Source organism: Aquila chrysaetos, chromosome 5 (assembly GCF_900496995.4).
Source record: "Aquila chrysaetos chrysaetos chromosome 5, bAquChr1.4, whole genome shotgun sequence".
In the NCBI taxonomy this organism is placed as follows: domain Eukaryota; kingdom Metazoa; phylum Chordata; class Aves; order Accipitriformes; family Accipitridae; genus Aquila; species Aquila chrysaetos.
Window position 1 is genome coordinate 52,871,892 of NC_044008.1, and position 26,497 is coordinate 52,898,388.

Here is a 26,497-nt window from a genome sequence, read left to right on the forward strand (position 1 = left end):
GTGCCTGAAAGGACCCAAGTTCCTCCTGCTCAAGGTTAGCCTTGTTAGTTCTAGCAACTGATGATTTAAAGACACTTAGTACACCTCCCGCAGGATTACAGATGTAATGAGGCAAGTCAAGCTGCTTTGAAATCATGGATCATGATGTGATAAGGAAGCTGCAGGTACACAAATATGCACAGCTGGAGGAAACTTCTTCAACATACCTGAAAGAGCTTTTGGAATTGATAGAAGACTCTCATGCACAAGAGGGTCATCAGCAGCATTAACCAACAGAAGAGGAACATAGATCTGCATCAAGAAACATGGCAGAAAAGGAAAAACAGTAAGGGGTTGGTATTTAAATTTCAGTCTACCAACTGTAAAAGCATCTTAGCTTAACTTAATTAAGACATCTTATTTCAGAATGGCCCTGGACCTGCAGAAGCATCAGAAAAGCAGAAAGAGTCGAAATTTAAGGCTGGTGGCTTTTCACCAATGGAGTTCTTCACAGCACTTGATTTTTTTTTTTTATTCCTCCCAACTCAATTGTATGAAAGGGGCAGGGATGCATCAGAGCAAATACAGATTGAGTCACAGATCTTCCCCATTCTCAGAATTCACATAGCTACACCCTTTTTTGCTCTGTAGTGCTTTGCACATCAGGCAGCTAGTACCAGCTCTGTTATGGACACCTTGGTTGAAGTCCAGGGAACTCCCTTGGAACATCTCCATCCTCTGGCTCAGTAGATCTGAGGGGATCTCAGTGGAATTAATTCCACTTCTGCAAAACTTTGGTCTGCTAAGCATCTGCCTGCTAGATAGCATCCTGAGTGTCTTCCACAGTATTAAGTCTTTCTTCTTGAAACTGCAGGTTCCATGCCACCACCCATTTCTGACCTTATATCCTCATACACTCAGAGCAGTTCAGCTGTGTGGCTTTCTCTAGATCACCTGGGTGCTACTACCTGTCAGAGTTATAAGCTCTTAAGAGCCCAGAGCATCTAGCCCCAGTATTAGAGGTACCAGGAACTGAAATCCCACTCCAATATACTGTGAGTGATTATTTCTGAAAATCCCAGCTAAGACAGCTGTGTCTAGGTATCAACAACAGAAACCACGGTGTGTTTTCTCTCCAGTAGGAAAATGAAGGTACAAAAGCAGTCTCTATTACAAGAGCTTACCCTGTGCAAGTAATGCAGGCAGCTTTCTTCTTCATAGTATTCCTTCAGGGAACTGTAGCCATGGAACTTCCTGAAATAGAGAAGACTGTCATCGCAATCATCTGCTTCTAGTATCCATGTGACTCTTACTTTCAAGTGAGGGCACACATGCAGACATAGGAACAATGCCTCAATCTTCATAGACAATGCTTTTTTCCTACCCAGTGTCTCCGCAAAACTCACCTTTGGCAGCACATGCCTTTATGCTTTCTGTGCTTACTCAAACATTGTGATAGCATGGGCATGTTAAAAACGCAAGTTGAAGTCTAGCAGCCTTCAGAGCATTTATTTTGAAGCATCCCACTTAAGTAATAGTACATATGGAAGAAAAAAAAATTATGATCTTGTTCATCTTTACCTGAAAGCCTCTTCAAATACAAAACCACCACAGTTTATGAACTTCAAACATACTGAAAAAAAGGGCATGCCTACGAGCCACCCAGAATTCACTGTGATTCCAGTTCTTTGCCAGATCCTTAGCACTCCGTCCCAAACCAAGAATTCAGTCAACCTATACTCATGTGTGGTTTTTTTTGTTTGTTTGTTTTGGTTTTTTGTTGTTGTTTTTTTTTTTTTTTACATAAGAGGCAGCATAGCTGTTGTCCCTGAGGCCTTTCTAGTTTGGGCCAAGGGATGAGTAGGGAGATTTCCCTAGGAATGGCTTTTAAAAAGCAGCTAGCAATACTCCCAGTCTGCCAAAAGTGTTATAGCTGTATAGCTGACAGTTTAAAGCTTCATTTTGGAAAGGTGTCAATGCCTTATACAGAACATGCCATGGTATGAACACTGCCACTGAAGAAAGTGCTATGTTGTTTTCAAGGACACAGACAGTAACACACTACTGCTTAATAAAGCAAAGAGCTTAATTTAGGTGTTAGTATGACAAGTAAAAAAGATTGTATTATCTCAGCCAATCCTAATGTTTATTGAGAAGGCAGTAGTGTTTTTTGGGGAGAAGTTGGTGTTTTGTTTCCACCACCACCCCCCCCAAAAATTCAAGCAGGGCTAAGAACATTCATGAGCAGTTCTGAGCTGCTTTCCGCATTCTGCACTGCTTTTTGCTAGAGCTTGCAGCAGAACTGGCCTCTTCCTATGTTATTGAAGGCTGCAGTTTCAGATTTACTGATAAATAAATGCCTCCTGGATGATTCTACAGAAGCTGTGAGTGTCAATAGTAAGTTGGGTTTTTTTCCTGATAAGTTTTATTCAATGTGAAGGCAAGGAAGAATTTCTGGGGTTGTCAGCACTGTATTTCAGCAGATTCCTACAGGCGCAGCAAGGCACAGGCAAGAGCAACACTTGAAAGAAAAGGTACTTTCAGCAATCCACACAGGATCAGAGAATCACCCTTCATACCTCATAACGTTATCATCAATCTGCATAAGGGATGTTGCTGTATAGAGTTTGCTCAGATCAGCATCTGACAGGCTTTGTGGCTTCTTCATGTTATCTCCAAAAAGAACTTGCCTGAAAGAGTAACATCAAGAAAGACATCCAAATAACATAAGGGCAGCAAAGCCATGACCTGTTCAAGGACAAAGTTTACCAAGTCTGACAAGATAACAATAGAATTAGACTACATATACATGAGGCTTTCTTGGGACCAGCTTATTTGTCCACCTCCCTTTGCAGCAAGACATAACAGAAACCCTAGCAGCCTCTTTATAGAAAAAAAAAAAATGTTTTCCTGTTATACTGAAAAACTGCATGAGGGGCCTCTAAAAAGAATCTTCCCAGAACAGACAGTGCTAAGGGTATTTGGAACAGAGGCTGGGTTACAGGGAGGGTCCTTTGGCTTCAGACCAAAGCCGTGGGTGGCTCGGGTGAGAGCACTAGCAGTCCTGGGCATAGCATCTCCACCATCTGGTCCTAAAGTCTCCCCAGCACAGATATTAGGTTAGCTCACACAGCACAAATTACTTGGGACATTACCTTAGCAGAAAGCTATTTACTATGGACACTTGTCATAATTAGTTATTGCCCTCAGGAGAGGACGTGTTTCTTTACCAGAACAAGCTGCTCCCCTAACAAATGGAACAAAACCCACAAGTTGGAAAGGGGTTTTTATTCCCTTTCAGAGGCAGCTGCAGGGCAGAGCAGAAGGGAAGCTAGGTTTGATTTGGGGGAGCTGCTTTAGAGCACAAGTGATTACAGAAAAAAAGTTTACTTAACAGACTTGCCTTTCAGCCAGCACCATTTTTTTCTGGGTTATGGATTTAAGTACCATTTAATGGGGGCTTACCTCACTTCACATGTGAAATTTGGGCAAGTTGTCTAAATATTTGTCAATCTGGAATGAATTATGTGGATCATCCTGTATGTCAGCTGTCCCGATTCCTTCTACAAGTGTTTCATACTGCACAGGAGTGTAAACAATGAACCAAAAGTTTGCAAGTGACACATGCTCTTAATTGGAATGGGTTTTAGATATTCCCCTCCTTTTCCCTTGAGTCAGGCAACTTCAGATATACACAGATGAGGTACTTACACATTTACTGCCCTAGAAAGAAGTACCCAGAGAACTTCTGATGGAAGAAACAACAATATTGAGCATGCCACCTGTTTAACAAACACATTCCTTTGATATGCGAGAGCCACAGATCACAACAGCAGCACTGGGATCCTACAAGTACACTGGAACTCCAGGAGGAGCAACACTAAGTATTTTGCTAGCTACATGCTCTTTCTAGAGGAACAGCTAGAAGCCAGAGCTACAGTTTGACTATTTGCTTATTTGATAAGCAGCAGCCCCATACAGCAGACCTTGGATTAATCCTACCTGAGGTAGGTGACAGAACAAGAGGCTCCTGGAATAGGGAATTCTTTGGCTAGAAGTGAAGCAGATGCAGAACACTCCACTTTGAAGTCTAATTGCAATGTTTTCCTGTGTGCATCGTGTTTATTCATTAAGGAAGTCTCCTCGGAAGGCAAAAAGACAACAAAGCCTGCTTTCTTCTAACAAGATAACCAAAGCTTATTTGTAAATTTTATGGTGTATGAATGAGACTGACACGGGCTTCCCTTCTCTGTTGGTTCATCTTAAGACCACCAAGCAAGGAACTGGTGCATCATCTTTCAGGAATCCTATTTTAAAGGACCAAGACAAATCCAATGTAGCAATTGACCCAATCAATACTATCAAAGTGATGTACTGCAGTACCTGTGAGAAAGGATGATCTTCTTCATGTTGTCTGCCATGAGGAAGTTATAAAATCTTCTACATTGATCCCACTGCATGAAGGTTTCCTGTGCCCTAGAAAAAACCATGCAAAACAATCAAAGCTGTTAATGGCAATCTTGAAAGATCAGATTAATACTCTGTAACATGTTCTGGCAGCCTAGAGGCAATGTAAACAAATCTCCAGGCCTTCCTGCCACAGCTTTAACCTTTTCCAGGAAATGACTTCCACTTCGATGAAGTTTGGTAGGATCAGAAAACACATCTGCAGTCTCATTTTGCACAATGCAATTAGCTGTTTTGATAAGAGCATTTAACAGCCATCAGTCAAGATCTGCAACACTGACAAGAGGATTTTACTATCCCTTTGCATAAGTTGAATGTAATTTACCTAATGGGACTACCAAGGAAAGGACTAAAACTTGTTGCTGAACAAAGTGTTGTCTATTGTGTATATTAGCTTTGCAGAGGAAATAATGTGTGCAGATGTTTCCAATATCTACAGACACTATTATTGTTTTAGCTTCATTGGCAGGAGCTGTAGGAATAAATACTAGCTGCAGCTGCAAGTGGCATCTGAATTGAAGTCTCACCCATTTTCAAAGCAGAACAGCACTTCACAGCTTATCTGTTGTTAAAACAGAATTAAAGTCATCCAGACTTGTAAGCTCTGCCAGATACCAGAACTCCTTTGCTATGCAGGGTCATGGGCAGGTTATAGCTTTACTCTTAGCAGGGTTTGCTGTTACTGAGGAAACATACTATCATTTACTGAGCAACCTAAGAATGCTGGGAGCAGTTTCAGCTACTGAAGTACTCCTACCATTTAAACATTAACATACCATGAGAACTATAGCAGATTTAGCACGACCTCCCAAGCCACAACCTGCAAGTCCCCTACCAGAGCAAAAGCAAGCTATGTTTTCTTATAGTAAGCCATGCTGGAGTATGGATTTTTTTTTTTTTTTTTTTAAAAACCAACTTTCATGTCTTTTTGTCTAGCCAGACTATACCTACCATGTTTATGCCAGGGCAGGGGAATGAAGGAAGACAGGAAGATGCACATTTCTTTCTTCACAAAAGATTTTCCAAGCAAACCTATTAAGTTACTACAAGATGTTATAAGTTAAAGCTACTGCATTTCCCTGCAGTTCCTCTGATGTACAGTAGTACTACTAATATGAAGAGCTGCAAGCACTGAAAAAAAGGCAGCTTCTGGTATTTTGAAGACTGCACAGGTTTCAAAGCTGAGGACTCTCCCCATGGCCTGTAGCTATGGCAAAGATGCATTCCACAAGATCAAGAAGCAGAATCAAGCCTGTGCAGGCAAAGATTAAGGAATGAGACATGTCCCCATTTAGCCTTGGGGAACAAATTCCCCGGACTGTGTTAATTCATTAAACCAAGAGTCTCATATTCTTCTGGCACATCCTAGTATTGCTGCTACTTTATTATGCCCATCTATGGGACTCATGCTTAATGCTCTGGAAAAGCTTTTTCATATTTCAGATCCCTGCTTCACATTGCTCACCACCACTTTTTTCCTTCACTTCCTAAAGGGGGATAAAGGCTGTACAAGCTAATAAAAAAAGAAAATGGAATTGTAAACTAACTGGTCACATCTACCTGGCTAATCCATTTTATGTAGCCCAGAGGGATGAGGCCAATTATTTTACCAGACCAAGCCCAGGAAGGCAAACACTTAACCATTCCACCTGGAGGTGCTTTGTACCTCCTCCCTCCCACTTCTATAACCAGGGGCACAAGGCCCTCCCTATCCTGTCTTTTGCTTAGTAGATATTTATTGATGTTGCTTTCCCCTAGCTCTTCAGCTAATTAGCTTTTAAAGCAGAAGTAGCTATTAGGTAGGGAGACACAAGATCTGAAAAGCCTTCCTGCAGATTTCCCAGTAATGCACAGCAGATGTTTTGACTGGATATTTGCTAGTAGATGTTTACCCAGCAGGTGGAGACAAGAGCTCAATAATCCACACAACCCACTGAAGACTTGCACTGAACTCAAGACAAGCAGCTGTTATTTTTCCACACAAATATTCAAGTGCAGTATTGTTAAACAGGTTGTCCTTGCCCTGCTATTCTACCAGCACATCACGACACACTACTACAGAAATCAGCTTAGGGAACAGCATTACTCACATAATTTTGGAGACCAGAAATACAATATTGTGTAATTGCAGAAGATGAACCAAGTGGACTGCAGCCAGATGTGATCCTTGCAAACCCCATCTGATGGCTGCAATTGAAGAGCTGGCTTCAAAAGGATGCTCTGTGCTCCATGCCAGAACCCCAAGACAACTAAGAACATTTTACTTGAAACAAAACAGAAAAACTGTTTCTGAAAGCATCTGTTCAGATTTTAAGGGTGTGAACTCATAAGGACCTAGCAGTAGATTATATACTCTTTTAGAAGTAATCACATCTGATCTCAAATGGGATTAGGTATGCTGGAATATTACTGAAGTGCATATCAAGTTTTTACATCTTAATGCTTCCAGAAAAGCTTCTTACTTTCACCTGTAAGAGCTTAACTCATAAAAGGTGTCTTCAGACTGTATCAAACTGGTCCCTGCACAGGCAGAGCATCAGCAGCACCAAGAGAGTTCCAGCTACCTTGACCAGGCTGCGAGACCAAATTCCATAGCAAGCCCCTCACAGAGCTGCCATAGTTTCACCATTTTTATCTGCCCAAAGGATCTTGACCCAAATACCCTAGTTTCAGCAACCCCTTTTGCCTTTCAAATAGTCTCAGGGCTCAAAAGTGCAGTTAAGTTACTGTAAAGTCAGCTACACCTTAGTAGTTGTCCATATGTACAGACAGTAAAAACTGAAAGTAGTAGCTTAGCCAGTTACACTGTTTTAATCTTTATTAACTGTGCATACATGGAAAGTTACTGCACACTAGTTGAGACACCAGTTTTCAAGCAGCAGTGCTGTACCCAGATCCTCTATCACTAAATGCAAGTGTTAGCACTAGGTGGAGCTGTTACAGCTCTTGAAGTGCTACAGCCTTGGCTTCCAGTCAGGGAACCACATTTTCAGGCAGACTTTAGGGCTTTAAGCCTTCACCTCCCCATCTTCCAAATGGTATAACATAGTTGCAAGTGGCTCCCCATCTACTCATTAGTCCAAAGCACTGCTTGAGTGACACACACTGAGAGGTGAGCATAGACTGACAGTGTGAGCTGTGTGTCTCTTTCCAGTCTCCACAAGTTAACAGCTGCCAAACTGCACACTGAAGCCAGACAAGCTATTATGAACCAAGGGATACTTCTCAGAGTGATGAGAAAGTTTAAACTATTGCTTGCAAACCTGGCATCATCTCAGCAGTTTGTCACACTGCCCAGCCTGCCTGGTTAATTACACCAGGCCTGCACGGGGAATGCCTCCTCTCAGGACTCTGTAGAGTCCTAATAAGACAGAATTAGGCCAGCTCACATGCACAGACAAGAAGCTGCCAGCATGTACCTGGCCAGGTACAGAAAACTTATTTGCATTGTTGACAGAAAGCTTATTTGTGCTGCCAAATCAACAAAGCTTTGCCTGCTCCTTCAGGAGGGTGGCATCCCACATGCTGCAGTCAGACCAGTTCAATGCAAGAGAAGCAACACACTCTTCCCCCTGCGCTCCCACATGCACCCTGCCAAAGATCTGCCCACTCCTGCATCCCCAGAAGAGACCAGCGTGGAGAAGTCTCTAGACCTACCTCAGTGCACTGTACCCCTGGCACACACTGACACAGCAGAGGACTCGCTCCTGGTTGGCCTGGCTCTCTCCCAGGTATTTGCACACAATGTTTCCACCCAGGCTGAAGCCCACAACAACCAGCTGGGTCTGAGGGTAGGTCTTCTTGATGTAATTAACCATGGCACCAAATTCCCAGGTGCAACCTAAAAGGTAAAGACAAAGTCAAGAATCATCTTTTAACAGACCTACATTCCCACTTCAAGCTTTAAGTTCAGCTTCTTACCCCTTTCTGACTTTTTAACAACCTTAAGGTTAAGAGCTCCGATTCACACATGTGTTCATGTATCTGTTTTATGAGTCCTGTGGACCTTAGCTCATGCTTAGTTCTAACAGACTGCCAAAGATGAAATTAACTTGCTTAAAAAGTCACAGCAACAGCTAATTTGACAATCAAAACTCTTCCTTTCTAAAGCAGCTTAAAAAGCAGAGTCCAGCAACTCTGGGCTTGACATTACTACCTAAGAACAGCACACATCATTACCTTCCTGAGGCAGTTTGCCATTTCTGAACTGAAGTGGGTGTCTGGAAAGCAGCTTGCTCCTTTGCTTTTAGCAAGACTGCCGTGGATCCTTAAACCCACGCTGATGCAGGGAGGGGATGGAAATGCAGAGCTGGCTTGTCAGGACAGAGCTCTCAGTGGACTGCCGCACAGACTAAGCAGGTGCTCTCTGGAATCAGAGGGAAGGGTTTAAGCAGAGGCAGCTAGCCCTTTTTAACCACTGAAGAGGTAAAGATACTGCAGCTTCCTAGAAGACATATAGGTATCCTCTCTTCAAGAGAGGAGATAAGTGCCTCTATACAGATCTGTTCTGCTCTCAGCTAACACCTATTTGCATCCCCCAGGCTACAGGCACCAAGGGGTCCAGTTTCTGGCAGTACTGGGGTCCTCAGATTGTTTGACAGTCTTGAAGGCCTCCATACATGCAACATCTGAATACCTACAGCTATTTCGCCTGCCTTCGAGTTTGGGAAAAGGAAACATGAAGAGAAGCAGCTGCAGAACTGATGGCATTAGTACACTGGTATCAACTGCCTATGCACTTTAACCTTCCCATTGGATTTAAGACTGCAAACAAACAACACAGGAGGCATCACATGAGCAACAGAAATAAAACTCCAGCTGTTTATTCCTGCCTAGAGTCTGAAACTCAGCTCTATCCTGGGGAAATTGTCCAGGGAGATAAATCCTAAGAGTTGGGATACTACCCTGTGCCAACCAAACACTGCTCCAGTGTGACCTCACCCCAACTGTAGCATCCTTGCTAGACATCAGACTCAGGTTTTAGCTAGCTCTGGAGCAGACTGAGCACCAGGGTTTGTGCTTACTTCACTGAAACAGCAAGCTTTAGGCTGAGCATTTCAGGAGGGCTTGGGCACTTCCTTGTGAACATTCTTAATGAGCAATTTTAGTCAAGATGACAAATGCTGCGTTGCTCTAGTTTCCTCTGTAAGAAGACAGCAGTCAAAATACTTTAGTGTTTAACCTTCATGATTTGAGGACAGCTGGTAACTATTTCAGAAATCCAAAACTAGATTAGCAACAGGTCCAGCTTGATGTAAAGCTGGAGGATTCAGTGAATCACAAATTTAGGCTACTTGCTCCTCAACAAATATGTCAGGAATCCAGCAAAAGCTGGAAGGACACTGGGATATTTGGGTTGGAGGCAGAGTAAAGTCTGCTCATGGTCTTGCTCGCCCTCTGCTTAACGAGCGACCGCCAAGTGATTTACTGTCTTACTCAACAGAAGTACTAGGCATTCCTTGCCCTTTCCAAGGCTATAGAAGACTCGGAAAGGTATGTCTCAGGAGATGCACTACAGAATAACCCCTAAGGTCTAAAGTAAAGTTCCATGGAAGAAAGCTCTCAATTTTTATCAAAAAAGCAAATGCTTTAAGGAGGCCAAGCTTAGTTCTCAAGACATGGTAGGCTTGAAGCCATTAACAGCCCAGGGCCCCAGTACAAATTGAGGTACTTGGTATTCCTGAAATGTTTTCCACCAAGGAGTAGATTTAATAACTATAAAACAAGCAACCAAGTATTATAGCCTATTTGCCTGCCAGACTTAGAATCTCAAAGCACAGTATTTCTATTTCAGCAATTCAACTGTTCAAGATAAACATTCAAACTGTTAATCCAAACTCTTAGCAACAAGTATCTTAGTTATCTTTAAAAAAGAAAAAGAAAACTAACACTGGCCTGCTAAACCCACAACTGACTCCTGACATAACGTACCTATAGATGTTTGCAGTGAAGAGGGACATGGGGGCTCAACAGCTCAGGAACGAGCAGATCAGGTCACAGGCAAGAAGGCCACATTCTACAAAGACCATGTTACTCACTAGCAGGGCAATTAAGAATTGTTGGAGTCACCCTTTACACAGTTCCAAATCCTTTATTCCTTTTAATTTCTAGGTTAAGAAAGATTTCCTTATATTCAAGGTGAAAGCCCAAAATCATGGCAGTTAAGCACTACCACTTCTGTAGCTTTTACTGTCATACTGTAGAATTGTTGCTTTTCTTGACATGTGTTACATCCAGGGACCAATCCTCATGTGTCCCTCCTAGGATAGAAATGTACTTTCTGGATAGGCTAGCACAAACTCCTCTCCTATTACATTTAACAGAGCCTCAGAAGTAGTGTTTATCCTTCAGAGCCAGGTTGTTTCACATTCCACTAAACTAACATTTCTAACAGCATCTCTAAAATCATTTGAGCAGGCTCTTAGTAGCCACAAGAGGTTTTTTTTCCAAAAGTTTTCTTTCCAAAAAACCTGCCTCCTTGATTAGGATACATGTCTAAAGGCTGGGAGAAGAAACAAGGAAAAGTGAACCCCAGTATTAGCCTCCCCTCTTCCTCACATGTAAGTTCAGTTTAGTTCCTAAGAAACAGTACAAAATTATTATCCTCATTCAAATACAGCAGTTGCGTTACACCGAAGGAGGCTGATCAAGCCCTAGAAGTTCCACAAGCTTGAAAATAAGTCCCCAGCTGCCATAAAGTACCTACCGTATGTGAACATTCGTGGAGAAGTGAGCTCAATATTTGGTAAGGCTCCCAAGTGATTCAGGACAGCACATCTGTACCCATTTTTTTGCGCATAGTCAACAAAAGTGCGGATATACTGCTTTTCACTGTGGTTAGCAATCCCAGGGCAGATTACCATTGTGACATCCTCTGTGCACAGAAAGAGAGGGAAGTTAAGTAAATGTCACTTCATGCAAATTAAGAGACTCAAAAGATTTCCATTTCAGATCCATGGGAAACCATTACCAGAAACAAGCTAAAAATCCTACTAGTCTGCCAAAAATCCAGTATGGGACAGGAGACTAGTGACTCTAGTGCTACAGATGTGAAAAAGTAATTCATGTTGAGATGAACAGTTTTCTGACTTCAGGGAAAGCTGCCCAAACAGCTCTACAGGCACTGCCTAGAGACCAAGAGTAAATTCTTCCCTTTAAAAGATGTTTTTGAGATTACAAGTTCTGCCTTCTGACAGCCTGTTGTGACTGCTAAGTGTGTGGAAGCTCTGGAGTCCACTGCTCGTTCATGCACCGAGTAGACTGGCTACGCTACTTTTCCTTCGTTTCCCTTCCAGAGTTGGGTGTAACACAGATCTTCGAAATGAAGCTTTGCTATGTACAGACATTCTGATAGGCTGACATTAGTGATCATCTGCTTTGTGGCTAATCTAATGGTATTTGATCTGCTGACACTGTTCACTAGTTTAACAAGGCATCATTTCATCAACTAAGAAAGTAATTGTTGTAATTCAAGTAAGCACAGTAAATTACATTCAGGATTAGATTAGCATATGCACTTCAAATTAGCTATCAGACTCTGATGTGCAAAGCTCCAACATTAGCAGCTCTAGCCACTGAATTTTTGCCTCATTAGGAAAGCACTGCTCAGATTCTCTTCAGTGATAAAGATAACAGTAACTGTTCTAGTGCAGCTTTATACCATGAGGATCTCAACACTGACAGTTAAGAAAAGAACTCTGCTTTTTCTGAAGGCCAAATGGGAGTCATAGGCTTATAATGAAATCAGCTACTACAGGGGTAAATTGTACTTCCGAAGTCAAGCCACAGTAACTCAGTTTTAAGTGTTGCTGTTACTACTAGTAACAGTGAGTTTGAAAGCTGACATTTACTCTGAATATACATAATGTTGTAAGAAATCACCATGATTTTCTACTTTTTCATGGAGTTCTCTTCATGGCTGGACTCCTTCAAACCCTGTGCACACAGGGTTTGTTCCCATGCAGATCTTGAAACACCTGTTAGTAAAGACTACCAAGAATTTGTTTCTACAGGGGACATGAAGTCTACTTTCTTCTCCATACACACCAGGCTATGAAGAAACTCACACAGCTAGCCTCTGTTCTATGATCCCACCACCTTAACAGGCAAAGGGCACTCCAAACAAGGCTTACCACTAGATTCTCTTTGCCAGCCTCTCACTTGAGAAACAGGTTATGGAACTTTTCTTCTGTTCCTTAACTCCACACCCCTTGCCACAAACAGTTAATTAGTCCAGTAGGGTCTCTCCTGCTGTCCAAGATACAGGTATACAGCAAGATGGCCTCACAGCCTCCACACATTGGTTAGTATTGCTTAGCAGCCCCCTTCCATCACCAGAATTAACATCTATCCTTTCTGATAAAGGAAGTAGCAATATCCTCATCCATCTCCCAGAGCACAGAATCAAGGTTAGCAGCTAGATGCAGCCAACAGCTGTTTGACTGACCTCCAATGCAGTGCTCAGACTGTGGCTCAAAGAGATCAAAGGTGGCTGTTGCTCCATCTGGCATTGTGAGGTACTTGCGAAGTCCGTACGGATGTGGTGATCTCACTCTTCCCATTTTTCCGTAAAGGGCGGTCTGGATATGTCCACTCTTTCCCCAGATCAGGGGTGGAACATACCTGAAAGAGGCAGTAATTTAATTGCTTATCCCTGCTGCGTTAACAAGCCTTTGAGAACAGATAAGCACTCCCATAACAAATCTCCCCCTCGCTACCAAATATAGAAACTAACATGAAATTGTTTTTGCTATGGGTGAACTGGCAACACTGATCTTTGCAGCCTTACACAAAAGGAGAGACTGATATGCTCTCAACTCTGACAAATCAGCACTGATAGCAGAAGCCAAAAACCAGACATTCCTCTATATTGAGGCGTTACATGCACAAATGCTTCTCACCAAATAGAGGCCTTGTGCCTCAGTGAAATTGGGACAGCATGTTGCTAGTGAGCCAAACTAACCTCCAGAACCTGTAAAGTGTTGTAAATATGTTTTAATTAAAAACACTGAAGCTGGTTGAGCCACATGAACTTGTGTAAGCACTTGACTGTACAAGCCAGTGGCAGAAATGACAGGATTCATAGCAAGTTCTAGAAGACCAAAAAGCCCCAAGACTTGCTGCTGGTTTTGACAATTTTACACAGAACTGCTTTTCTCAGTTAAGTGAAGAATATGGTACATGGCTATTTTGCCTCTCAAGCAGAGTTACGTAAAGCTGGGACAGTTTTAAAAGGACCTGTCAGAATTGGCCAAACTCCACTGAATAGTAAATCCCTTTCAACATAAGATGGAGGCACCTACCAGTTAGCTTTAATATGCCCTTGATAAACAAACGTAAGTGACAAAGCAGATTGTCTTTCTTTTCCTGGCTTACTGGCCCTCAAAAAAGACATGGGGGAAACATGGCTATTAACTGGAAGGCACTGAAGGCTTAGTTATCAGGTTTTTTTAGTACAGGCAGAGCTGCAAGTGGTTTAACGGGAAACATACCATTGCCCACATGGTGGTAGTAGGGCAGTCACCTGGCCACTCCACAAAGGAGAGACTGAGCTGATGCCTTGAAAGAGTTACATCAGCTCTCAACAGGAAAGCATGAATGATTTATTGTTTAGGAGAATAGCAGTCCCAGGGGACATGCTTCCAATTAAGGAGCTGTGGTCTCTGCTACACAGAGCAGGATAACAGAAGAAGCTTAAGAGCTGCTGACACCACCTTGAGTCCCGAGAGATTAGCAACTCCCTCCCTGTTGTATTTTTTAGGGCTTCCTGCAATTACTCCCTTCAACTTCTTGAGACCACATGAAGCAGAGACCACGTTCTTCCCTGTTCACAGAAAACTAGGCAGCTCAGGACTCGGATTTCCTGCTTAAGCCCATAACCCACTAGAATGTGACAGAAACCTTGCCTTTGTGCTCTGACGCTACCTACTCACACAGCTGGACCTTCTTCCCCATGCCAGCTCTTATATGTCATATCCACAACAAGCTGTTCCCCTTACACACTTCTCAAAAAGAGACTTCCTATAAAAATAAGAACTACCTAGCCTTGTTTAGCAAGACAAGAACAGCAGTATGCTCTTTCTCCCTGTTCTCTTCTCTCATCTACGAGGTAGACTTTTTCCAGTCAAAGCAACACAGCAGTTCATTGTACAGTTTTACTCAGTTTTTGCAAGTGCACTTCCCAAAGAGACCCAAAATAGATTCCCATAGAAGTAGATACCACTTCAATAAAGGCTGCAAAAGCTGCCAACTGATGCTTGTAACCTTGTAAATTAGCACTCAGTGCATCTTGGATTTGATCACTCAACTATAAAGCTTTTCAAAGAATCTATGTGAGGTTCGTAGCACTAGTTATCTTTTAATCAGCCCAGCATCTCTGCACTGGGACATATGCGCTACGGGACTACAGGTGGGTCTTGCCAGGTGCAACATGCAGCATGCCAGGCATGCAGACATTCCCAGCAATGATGGGGACTGTACAAGCTCATCTTCTGCAATTGCTAGTAGAGGTGGGAAGTAGTCAGTAGATACATTCTCACAATTCAAAGTAGACATCCATTAGGATAGTGCACTCAATGTAAACAAGGCTGCACAAGAACTATAGATGGTTCTCCTCAAGTCACATACAGCTCACTGCAGAGGCTTTTGAACAGCAACTATTATGCCAGATGGAAGAGACACTGCTCTTCCAGCATAAGAAAAAGCAGCTAGCTTCACCCCAGTCATTTACTTTATGAGCAGTTCAGGTCAGTAATCGTACCCCACCCTAGACAGTGCTTGACTGGCTTTTTGCCTTCTTTCACAGAAGTCCTCTGCAAATGGGTTTTGCTAGCAGCTTTTGAGCTGTCAAATACAACCTATAATAAGAATTTGCAGCTCTTTTAGAGGAGATTTAGACATCAACATTGTTGCATGGTTTCCAATCTTAGGTTAAGTGCATGCATTCCAAAGCTTTGGTGATTTTGCTTCTATATAGCACTTTTCAAATCAAAGATTATCCCAGGTAAAAACCAAAGTTTTACCCCATAGGGCTAACAGGAAAGCAATTTCTCCAGCTACAGCAGCTAAGTTATACAGCTGTGACTGATTACTGCTACCACCCTGATAAAAAAAAAAAAAAAAAAATCAAGGATCTCTGCAAGCACCAATCCTTTCCTCATGTTTACCTACAGTTCAGTTTCCAGCTATAAGTTACAGTCATCCAGTGGAACAGATGCAGCAGCACATACCACAGGATGTTGTTAGAGAGAAAATTAGAAGAGTCTTCAAAGCATCATCACTACTGCCAGAGTTTAAATAAGACAAATGGCTTAGAGCGCACTGCTTCCCATAGCCTGCCTCCTCAGGTCACAACTGGTTTCTTCAGGGAAAAAACACCCCAAACCTGCCTTTGAATAACCTGACTGGCACTTACCTGAAGTACTGATCTTCAGTAAGTCAAATCTTTACACTGCTTTTACATAGGCAAACAGCACATGGAGTTTCATTGATATGTTCTTCATTAAAGGAAAGACTAAAACCAAGACAGGAATCCCTGTGACTCCATCCATAATGATGGACAAATGATACCTATGGGTTCCACATTTCCCTCAACGCCAAAACTGTGTGAAGCCCTACGGACAAGGGTGCATTCACCGCTTGCTCCCTTCAGAATGCACAAGCTAGTGTTTCTGAGCATCCTATGGACCAAGCAAGTAAAATGCTCAGCTTATCTTTTGTTAACTCCGATCAGTTTTTTAAGCATCATACTGCCTGCAGCAAAGATGTGCTAGTGTTAGTCACTCTGCATGTAACTACACTCTTCTAGATAAATATCCAAAGGTCAAGTTCCAGCATGAGTAATGTGCTCAGGACAGTACCCTAATGCAGAGATTTGTTACTCCTGCTTAGTCATACTTAGGCACATTAAGTATATTTCTGCAGTTTGCACTTAAAAATAAAGCAGTTAAAGCTCTGAAATACAGGCAAGTCTTAGAGCAGCAGCTTATCATCTCACATATCTTTTACTGCTGCCCATCAGCCTTTAAGCAATAGGCTTGTGGTGAGATAGATATCCTAAAATCCCTTAGGTATCCAGGCTCCAGGAGACTGAACATCACAAAACTTCAACAGGGAGGGGGAAAGAAGTTGCCCAGATTGTATAGATCTTGCATAATCAGTGAAAAACTAAGACAGATTAAAATTTACCTTACCAGACTGATGCAAAAGCAAGCAGCTATTAAAAGTATTAAGACTTTCATTTACCAAGACAAGCTGCCAATCTAGCCTACTACAAAACCCTATAAAGCCTTGACAATAACAAAGCGATGCCTCTATATCATCGCATTCCAGTAAAAGCTGTCCTGAGCCAAGGGCCAAGTTTGACTGTGCAAAGCATCCTTATAATCTATAGCAGGATCAAGCACATGATCCATCTGTTGGACTATTTCTATTGACCCTCCATTTTGGCAATGGACAAATCTGGTTTTGAAAGTATTCCTGTAAGTGACTTCTATCTACACCTTTCAGTGAAACAGTCTACAAGAACTTTCAAGACCAAGTACCAAGCATAATAGTGCAAAACTGTATAGGACTGAAGGACAAGACATCTTTTTATCCAGGGTTTGTGTGGACTTTCAGCTTGGTTTTGCTAAAACCATTCAAAGAGGAGAGCATAGAAAGAACTCTTCAGTCATAAAGGTGCATACCAACACACTGGTGAGGGAAAAAAGCTTGCCAGGAATTGTGCAAGAGTCTTCACCCTCTGAAAGCACATATCAGATAAGCTTAAATAAAATTTAGCTTATTATGTGAAAAACAGTTCCAGAAACATTTTCATACTTAACCCAGCTGAAAAAACCTAACTATCCACTGATGATAGCAATAGCTAGCACAGATTGTTTTGAAGTGAAGCCAACATTCCTCATGGCAAACAGCTGAAAAGAGATGCTCCTCTGAAACAATCATCCTGTAGACAGAAGAACATGCACTCAGGGTATTTTTCTTATGGCTTACCTTAATAAAACAAGCTCAGCAGGGTGTGACACATGGAAACACAAGCTAGATATCATGCAGACTGAACAACTAAGTAGTACTCAGTTTAAAGAACATTCAAGCATTGCCCTTTAGATTTTATGCTAAAATTATCACTACTGCTAAATTTAACCATGTCTTCCAAACAAGGGCCCCTCGCTCATAAAAGCAGGTGGTTTCCCTCCAGCATTGATATTAAGTAGAAACAGGGAAAGCATTAAATGACATGACAGACTTCAGCTTCTCTATAACACCTGCTATAAACCAAAGCAGTTTTGAAAAGCAGTGTACTGTAGAGGCTATCCCAGCACAGCAAATTTCACTGTATGGAGATGATTCACTATCTATTCCTCAGTGTGCCCTGTTCCAGTGAAGCTGCTCACAGGTGTGCGACAGCCCAGGCACAGACACCATGTCTATAAGCAGCATTTCCACTGTTCTGCAACTGCAGTTTACAGATGACACAAGCTGAGCAGCCAGCTGGGTAGTGAACAGCAGTCAGGAAGACTTCTTGCAAAAGAGGTATATGCATGCCCACACAAGGACAAGGATGATGTACCGCAATAGCACAGATAAGCAAGTACTGATGTCCTGGTTTCAGCTGGGATAGAGTTAACTGTCTTCCTAGTAGCTGGTATAGTGCTATGTTTTGGGTTCAGTATGTGAAGAATGTTGATAACACTGATGTTTTCAGTTGTTGCTAAGTAGTGTTTAGACTAAAGTCAAGGATTTTTCAGCTTCTCATGCCCAGCCAGCAAGAAAGCTGGAGGTGCACGAGAAGCTGGCACAGGACACAGCCAGGGCAGCTGACCCAAACTGGCCAACGGGGTATTCCATACCATGGGACGTCACATCTAGTATAGGAACTGGGGGGAGTGGGGGTGGGGGATGGCCACTCAGGGACTAGCTGGGTGTTGATCGGCGGGTGGTGAGCAATTGCACTGTGCATCATTTGTACATTCCAATCCTTTTATTAATGCTATTGTCATTTTATTAGTGTTATTATCATTATTAGTTTCTTCTTTTCTGTTCTATTAAACCATTCTTATCTCAACCCACAGGTTTTGCTTCTTTTCCCAATTTTCTCCCCCATCCCACTGGGGGGGGGGGGGGGGGGGGGGAGAGGTGAGTGAGCAGCTGCGTGGCGCTTAGTTGCTGGCTGGGGTTAAACCATGACAACTGATAACATAGCAGATCCAAAGGCAAAGTTGCATTGTACTGGAAACAAAAATGTCAGCTTCTGTGAAACAAAAATGGCTTCCCAGTTTGCTCCAGACCCAAAGGCTTTTAACTGACTCATTTTCCTGTTTTGATTTGGTCAGTTGCAATAGGTACCAGGCACTCTGAGTAAAGACAAATATTTGAGGCAGTTAGTTATGGCTTCCAGTAGCCAGTCCTATAACTTCCAGTAACAGGATTCTGTAATAGAAGGCAGACAGGAGAACAGATCTGCAGATGCCAGTTACTTATTATGGAAGCTGACTTATATGGCACAAGTACAGCATTCATCAGTCTTAACTGGCTAAGTGAATTCACAGCCAGTTACATAAATCTGCTCACAAATACTAATGTTCTAGCTCCAAATGCTGCATTTTAGCTGTGCAGCACAGCCCCACATCTTGATAGGTGGCTGTCCACAACAGTGCCTGAGAACAAGAGAATTCCTAGGTGTTCAACAAACATCCTCCTAGCATTTTAATATTAAAACCAATTCCAATATGTGATTGTAGATTAAGTTTTAGTGGCTCTCAGGCAGCAGATTATAGTTTTAGAGCACATACATCATCCAGTATGCAGGAATTTAGGAAAGCAGCAGCTGTATAAGCAGCTCACACAAAGCACATAAAAAGCGTGCTATTTTTATTAGCAAGCATCGGCATTCAGGTCCTCAAAGATCTGAAGTGGAAGTTCAGCAACAGGCTTATTTTTGGAGCATTACTTCATTTCATCTGAGGAGATTAACACTTTAAACATTAACTCTTACATCACCTTAGATGTGCTGTAGTACATTGGATACTGATGGCAAGAAAGCAGAGCCTAAAATTTGTCCATGTCAGGGGACACCCTGAGAACTGCTGCCTGCATTACAACAGGTGACAGGTTATTTTTTCCCCCCTTTACAAAGCAGTTTGGAGATATTTAAAGGATGCTTTACAGATCAAACGTTGTTTGAACCTTGTCCCTTATTTGATGCTAGGGAATACAATTTGAATTCCAATCAAGAAAGCTCATCTAAAAGTCTGCAGGCTTCGACCCCCCCCCCCCCCAGCAACATGTAGAAAGCAGCTTTTTCTGCATCAGCTCAGCTAGACTGTTCAATATGACGAAGACACAGCAAATATGTAACAGCAAAAATTTAAAAGCAGCTTACAGAGCTTCCATGTCCCCTGAGCCTCTGAAAAAGAAACTAACATAAGCGGAGTAGAAGTGTTTGCTGCCTACAGAAACTGTATGAAGTCAGAACTATTTAAAAGTACAGACTGGCCTCCTTGGTTAAACCACCTCCTTCCCAATTTAGGCAGCTTTTAGTTAGTAAAGTGCCCATCCCACCACTCCTCAACCTTCATTAACTACAAGAAGTATTCTAGTCAAAACAGGGCAGAAGTATTACAGCACATCTTCCTTGCTGATGAGCTAGAGAACACAAGGCTGCTGCCAATGCCACAGCAGAGCATCTAGTAAGGACTCAGACCCCCTGAGGCTGCTTCTCTCCCCAGGGTCCATGCTTCAACTTATCAATAGGGAGCTGCCATTCTTCTCCGCCTCTCAACATGTTCACCTGCCAAAGCTTCAGGAGTAACACTGTTCTTCTAGTTTATTATTCTCCTGGAAGTGTTCCTCCCAGGGTAAAACACTAAGGGGATGACAGGAATCAAACACTGTTTGCTATTAGATAGAAAAAAAGAACATTGAAAAGCTTGAAGACAGCTTTTCTGACTACTTGTCTCCTTGCATCTAGGAGAAAAGCAATGACAGTGCAAAAGAGTCTTATGGTACCAGGCAGCCTGCTTATCCAGTATAGGTTATTGTGCAAACAAAGGATAAGAAGGATCTAGGCTGGATCTTTGACAGTGTTTACTAACAGGCTTGACAGTCATTTGCCTCAATCTTTGAGCAGGTTGCCTTTATTAATGATAAAAGTGTGCAGACAGCAAGGATAATTATTTTCGATAAGGATGACACTTGTGCCACACCTCTACAGGAATATACACACATGGACTTGATAGAAGAAATTGGGAACAGCCAAAAAAATGTCTAGCCCAGTACAGCAAGCACTGGCCAAATTTGTCCTCATGAATCAAAGAGCCAATACTGCATTTCTACAGGAATAAGAGAACAGATGGCAGACTTTCTGTACCAATTTGAAAGACAGGAAAAGGAGACAGCTGCAGCCAAGGATTCGGCCCAAGTGCTCAAGGGCACCAGTAGCTGTGCTGATTTGCAAGTTTCCATGCAAGAAGCAGTTCTTTGAATGAAAAAGGGTCTGATCATTCTACTCCACTTGGTAAGCCAAAGTACAGAGCTGGATGGGGGTAGAGGAAGGGAAATAAAGAGGTAAGAAAACACGAGCTCTAGGAAGACAGTCTTTTGCTTACCAGTGTTTGATCAATATGTAGAAAGCTTCTAGCAGTTTAGAGAACTGTAAAAAGCAGTACTAACATCTGCAAGTACAAGGTACCTGGCATGCAGCCATCTCAGGCAGCTTTACTATCCAAAGCTCTTAAATTATTCATCCACCATCATTTGGCTTACTGAATGACACTATAGTTACAATGTATTGAGTAAGTCCATAGGTGAGGATGGTGCCATGAAGGGGGGAAAAAAACCCCAAAGTGGTTTTTTTTCCAAGTATTTTTGAACAGCTGCACAGATAGAATAACTTTGCATATTTCTGCTTTCTCCCTGCCATCCTGTTTTTTTTCCAGCAATATCCTCACCCATTCCTCCCTTAAGTGTAAGGGAGCTGAACAAACCAGGTCTGAAAGCCAGTTCACAGCTGTACAGAAGAACTGGTCTTACAACCGATCTTACAACAAACCCAGTAGTGATATAAGAGGAGGGATTGCTGGGCTACTTATTTTGCTTTCATGGTAGAATTTGGAAGAGCTGCTTAATCAGCTTCCCTAACACTCTGAATAATTAGCAAGCAATCAAAGCCTTGCAAGATTTTTCAGAGCAGTATGGCACAAGCTGTTTTCACATAGCTTTTTGCTAATTAGTCCTACCAACTATTTCATGCATAATTGCAGGAATTTAAATATATTTGTTCCCCTTTAGTCTCCAGGCGACTTTCATACCTAAAGACCGTATTTCTTTGATTTTTTTTTTTTAATTTCTGTATTGAAAAAAGTCTGTGATAACATCAATAGAATAGCAAAAAAATCACATATACATCATCTTTCCTGTAAGCCCTTTCAATCCCCAACAGCAATTATATTCCTGTCTCCCCTAACAGAGGTGTACAGGTAACAAGCCTGAACAACTACCTCTTGACACTTTTTGTTGTAGTTCGTTTCAGCTGTGTTTGTTTCCTGGGGTCATGCAAGCCTCTCAGACAGTGGTCTGCCCAAGAACCATGTGTTAGAAACCTCTGCTAGTTTTCAGAGAAGTTGGCAAGCCTGAGCTCTGAGCTGATCCAGAGAAAGTAAATCACCCAAGATTGTACACTATTAATGCAATACTAGGGTTCTGCAAGAAGCTCTTCACTCCTGCAATTAAGATACAACAGATGTATTGCGATTTTTAGACATGTTCTGCATTTTTACTCCTTTGGGAATGCTTTGTTCTCTGAAAGTCAAAAATATACCTCTAATGCAGTAGTGCTAGGAGCTTGTGCCATGAGAACAGAGCTGAAACAGGAGTAAGACAGACTCTGAATTAGCTTACAATGTGTTTCCAAATATTAGCCTGATACTAATATGCCTTCAAGACTGATCATCAGCACAGCTTCATGCTTGCTCTTTCAGTGACTAGGGACATGTAAACCTGAAGTGCCAAGACTGAGATGACAAGTGTCTAAGATACACTAAGGAGGTTCTAGTTACTTGGTATTTTTTACGGAAGCAACTGCTTTGCAGTTAAGGCACTAGCCATAATCAAGAATCCAATTTCAATGCTCAGCTTCAACATACACTTACATTACTCCAAACTCAGAGTGCATCAGGGAACCTTCTTTAGGCTCCAATTTAAAACAGATAATGCTTTGTTTCCCGTAAGAGTTTACAGATCCTATGGCTTAAGACCTTACACTTTATGTAATCAAGGCACCTAACAGCACTGCTGAAAGCCCCTCATCTCCCCTAGAAAGACTATCATTAAGTCAGCTTGACCTTTGAGATCCAAAAGGTTCATGCAGCTGCATTCAGCACCTACTAGATAACTGATGTATTTAGGGCTTCTAAATAGGACTTGCAAGTTTTCAAAGTGATTGCAGAAGAAATCCTGTAATCAAAATCCTTGTGCCTCCAAAGCCTCATGAAACTGTAGTAAATGCTTCATATTATCAGCAAAGGTAAGGGCAGCTGCACTGATTTTGCAGGTCCTAGAATGGAAGGGCAAGGATCAGCCTGCTCAAATACACAGCTGACAAGGTCAATCTGAATTCAACAGGCTTAGAGCTGGCTAGTGTGTCATTACTTTATTAAACTAGTTATGATGATGTGCTCTACCCAGTAACAGATTTCATTAGTCTTCATCAACTTAAGGCACTTCAAATAAGAGTAGGCACTTTAAAACCAATAGCCATCCCTATGTTCATTGCAAGTGTACAGACACCACAAAAACACTTCCTTCCTGTAAGCCCCGACAGATTTCTTCCCTAATAGAAAGGAGAGTACATGAACAGGAACAAGTGCTGACTGGATCCTTCCCTCCCCCATTTCCACAGACAGTGGGCTATATAGTGCAGGCATAGTATAATATCAGCATATAGGTACCATACAGAAGGGCAGGGATGTCTTTTTCCATACATCCATGGAGAGCCCTGCACAACAAGACTTGGTCCTAACTCAGGTACCTGGGACACTAACAATAATGAAATGCTTAACTTGGAACATGTTTATTTTCCCAAGAGAATACCCTGACACTCATTTGCACTCAGGTTTAAGAAACACACTAGGCAGAAGAATGGTTAAGTGCAGCTCTTCTCCCTGTAACACAGGTGAACACGGAAAAACATATACTACTTACTCTTTGGTCAGAAGTGGGCAGGATTTGATGAGAAAGCGGGCCAAAGCAGAGTCCTGGTAAATGAGTTCAGGAGGGGCAGTTGGGCTTTTTAAATTCAAGCAGCGAACAATAACATACAGAACAGCAGCAACTGCGGCTAGCTTCACCCCATCAAACACTGCTGGCAGCTCAGGGGTTTCCAACATTGCACTCATTTTGAGCCTGGAAATAAGAACCAATATTAAAGCTTTTTGCAATATACTGCTGGATATGAATATCAATTGCCATGTTAAATATAAGACTGTGCTAACCAACTAAATTTGTCAGTTAACACTGCTACAAAAATCGTAGCTTATCAACTCAAGACTAACAACTTCTATGATGAAAGGAAGTTTATTTTGTACTTCTCAAACCCCTGACCACTGCAAGAAATAGAACCTGGATGATCAGTTGGACAGGAGATTTATTCCTAATCAGTGCTGTACTAGAATTGCAACAGTGTCTCAGGTGTCAAACCCTACAGTTTGCAGACAGTCAATACTTTAAGGATCTTGGCCAAGACTATCCAGCTCGAACAGAAGCTGAGTGAAAAGCCAGGCTATAAAGACACATCAGCAGCTTTGGATGCTTCTTTCTTCCCAGATGTACAAGCCAGACTTGAAAAGGAGACCTTCAAAGAACTACTGTGTTAGCTCCACAGCCTGAATTTTGCAACTCCATGAGAATACTGGTACTAACACCTGCATGTATTTAAGGTGGTCACTTTAGGCACCAGTGAGTTCAGCATTTCTTTTCATTCACTGTAGTTCTGCAGCTGAAGGACTAGATTAATATCTAGTCTTGCAAGGGCTTCAAAGGAAGTGGGGCAGGGGAGAGAATTAAAAAACCCACAACATAACATCCTTCCAGCTTGAAATCAAGTTTTTAAACCAATCCAGTTTCTTTTGAACATATGGTTCAAATAGCTGGCTGCAGTTATCACAGGGACATTTCATCCATATTGAAGGGGCTGTTTTTTTCCTGGGTCCTTCCTCAGCCACACAGGTAACCCAAGTCAGATAGCAACTGACAAGTCAAGTCTTACCAATGTCACTTTTTCTTCAAACTGGAAATAATTGCCAGTCCTCAGTAGACTTGTCACCGTCTGGATCCACGTGCTACTGGAGTCACCCTGGGAGGGGAGGAAAAGCAAATTGATTATTACTGATAAGGTTACATCTCTCAGCTGGAAGGGAAGAACATAAATTTATACAGAGGTCCCATCACAGACATTGCAATTGATTTGTGTATTCAGTCATAACTGCTTCAACTCTGATCCATCTGCATCAAACCTCTTGCCTACGGACAGATTCCAGACTAGATCAGTTGCCTACATCATATTAATTCATCTACAGTATGCAAATACACCTTCATGAGATAGGCAGAAGACAATAATGAAAACCAGTGCAACTTCAGAGGAAAGCCAAGCTATGAACTTCGAGAACAACACACATTCACCATCTTCACAGGAGAGTGACATTGTCCCCAGTTACAAAAAGTACCCAAATCCCTTCCTATTTAAAAGGCTAGAAGTAACTTCTCAATTCTGTGCAATATCTACACTGTTACTGAAGTGTGAAGCCAGTCTGAAAGAAGTTTCCTGCTACTTTTACTAAGGCTTAGCAAAGCATCTCACTCCTACACATGGAAGCTTGTAAACAGTCTCTGCTTGTTCCCACACTTGCTTTTTTGAGAAGTTACAACATACCACACTTCAACATGATGATGAGAGCCACCAGGAAGCTCAGATACAGCCACCTAATTAACACTAGTGCACATGCACCAAGGCTTGTTACAAGAATTTGATGATGCCAATAAAAGAGAGATAGCTTTCAGCCTGTAACTGTAAAAATGTAAGTGGTATTTACAATTAGAACTGGATTCCCTACAGGCACAACAAACCAATGGGGAATTAGAGCTTCCAGGAAGAAGCTCCAGAACTGTCTGCTCTCTACCACAGCTACTGCTTCTAACTTGGAAAACACACCAACAAGACAGACCATACCAGAGCCTTACTCTTCTTCCTAGCAGGAAGACAAAACCTCAGAAGTACTTTCTGTACTCAGTGCAGCTACACTAAAATCCCTTGGAAGAAATTAAGTCTGACATCAGCTATTGATTAACAGCATGCTGGAAAGCTGCAAGTTTCTGCCACCATAACCATCTATGTTGCAGGAGAACAGAGGGTGAGGAAAGTGGAGACATTTAATATTTGACAACTCTGAAGCTTTTATTTTCCAGTTCTGAGCTTCACAGTAGAAGGGAGAGAAGAACAGGCTACAAAGCCATTTATTGTTCTAATCAGCAAATTACATTGGCATCATGTATCTCAATGAAGAGTTTGAGTACAATGTTCAGCTGTAGCACATTACCTCACTTCCATACTTAGTAGACTTTCACCAACACTACCATCAACTGCATAGAAGACAACAGGCCAACTACAGCAATGGCTTCTCCAGGGAAGGTGCAATCAGCAGAAGAGCAGACCAAGTTCCTGAACAATCACTGACTCAGGGACAACTAGGTGCTTGAGCAAATCTTCCCCCCAGCTGAAACACCCAGAAGTTCTGTTGGCATCTTCCTTGTCGCTGTTTTATTTAGAAAATTAATGGAGACACCGATACAAAAGTTATCCAAGACCTTCCTGCCACCTGGATTTTAAGCTAGTTTGCTATTTACAGCTTTCACATTATTAGTGAATTTGTTAAAAATAAAATTGGGCATGATTAGTCATTAGCATTTTGTATTTGTGACTCAATATAACCAATCCAACTAAGCTGTATCACCCTGAGAGTCTTCTCTCCCACATAATCTTCAGATTACAAACACATCT

General features: G+C 42.1%; 1 protein-coding gene across 2 annotated transcripts in view; it reads right to left on the reverse strand.

Annotated features, from left to right (window-relative positions):
• The window catches only part of ABHD2 (abhydrolase domain containing 2, acylglycerol lipase), a 42,885-nt gene that overhangs the window by 7,624 nt on the left and 8,764 nt on the right, over positions 1-26,497 (reverse strand). For both annotated transcript variants that reach the window (XM_030013749.2, XM_041123483.1), the window contains exons 2-10: positions 24,710-24,796; positions 23,647-23,847; positions 12,893-13,068; positions 11,153-11,320; positions 8,104-8,287; positions 4,363-4,455; positions 2,559-2,669; positions 1,164-1,233; positions 207-291 (exon numbers count right to left, since the gene is read on the reverse strand). In XM_030013749.2, the coding sequence (XP_029869609.1) occupies positions 207-291; positions 1,164-1,233; positions 2,559-2,669; positions 4,363-4,455; positions 8,104-8,287; positions 11,153-11,320; positions 12,893-13,068; positions 23,647-23,840 (1,081 nt within the window). In that variant the 5' untranslated portion in view covers positions 23,841-23,847; positions 24,710-24,796. The remainder of the gene's footprint in view (positions 1-206; positions 292-1,163; positions 1,234-2,558; positions 2,670-4,362; positions 4,456-8,103; positions 8,288-11,152; positions 11,321-12,892; positions 13,069-23,646; positions 23,848-24,709; positions 24,797-26,497) is intronic.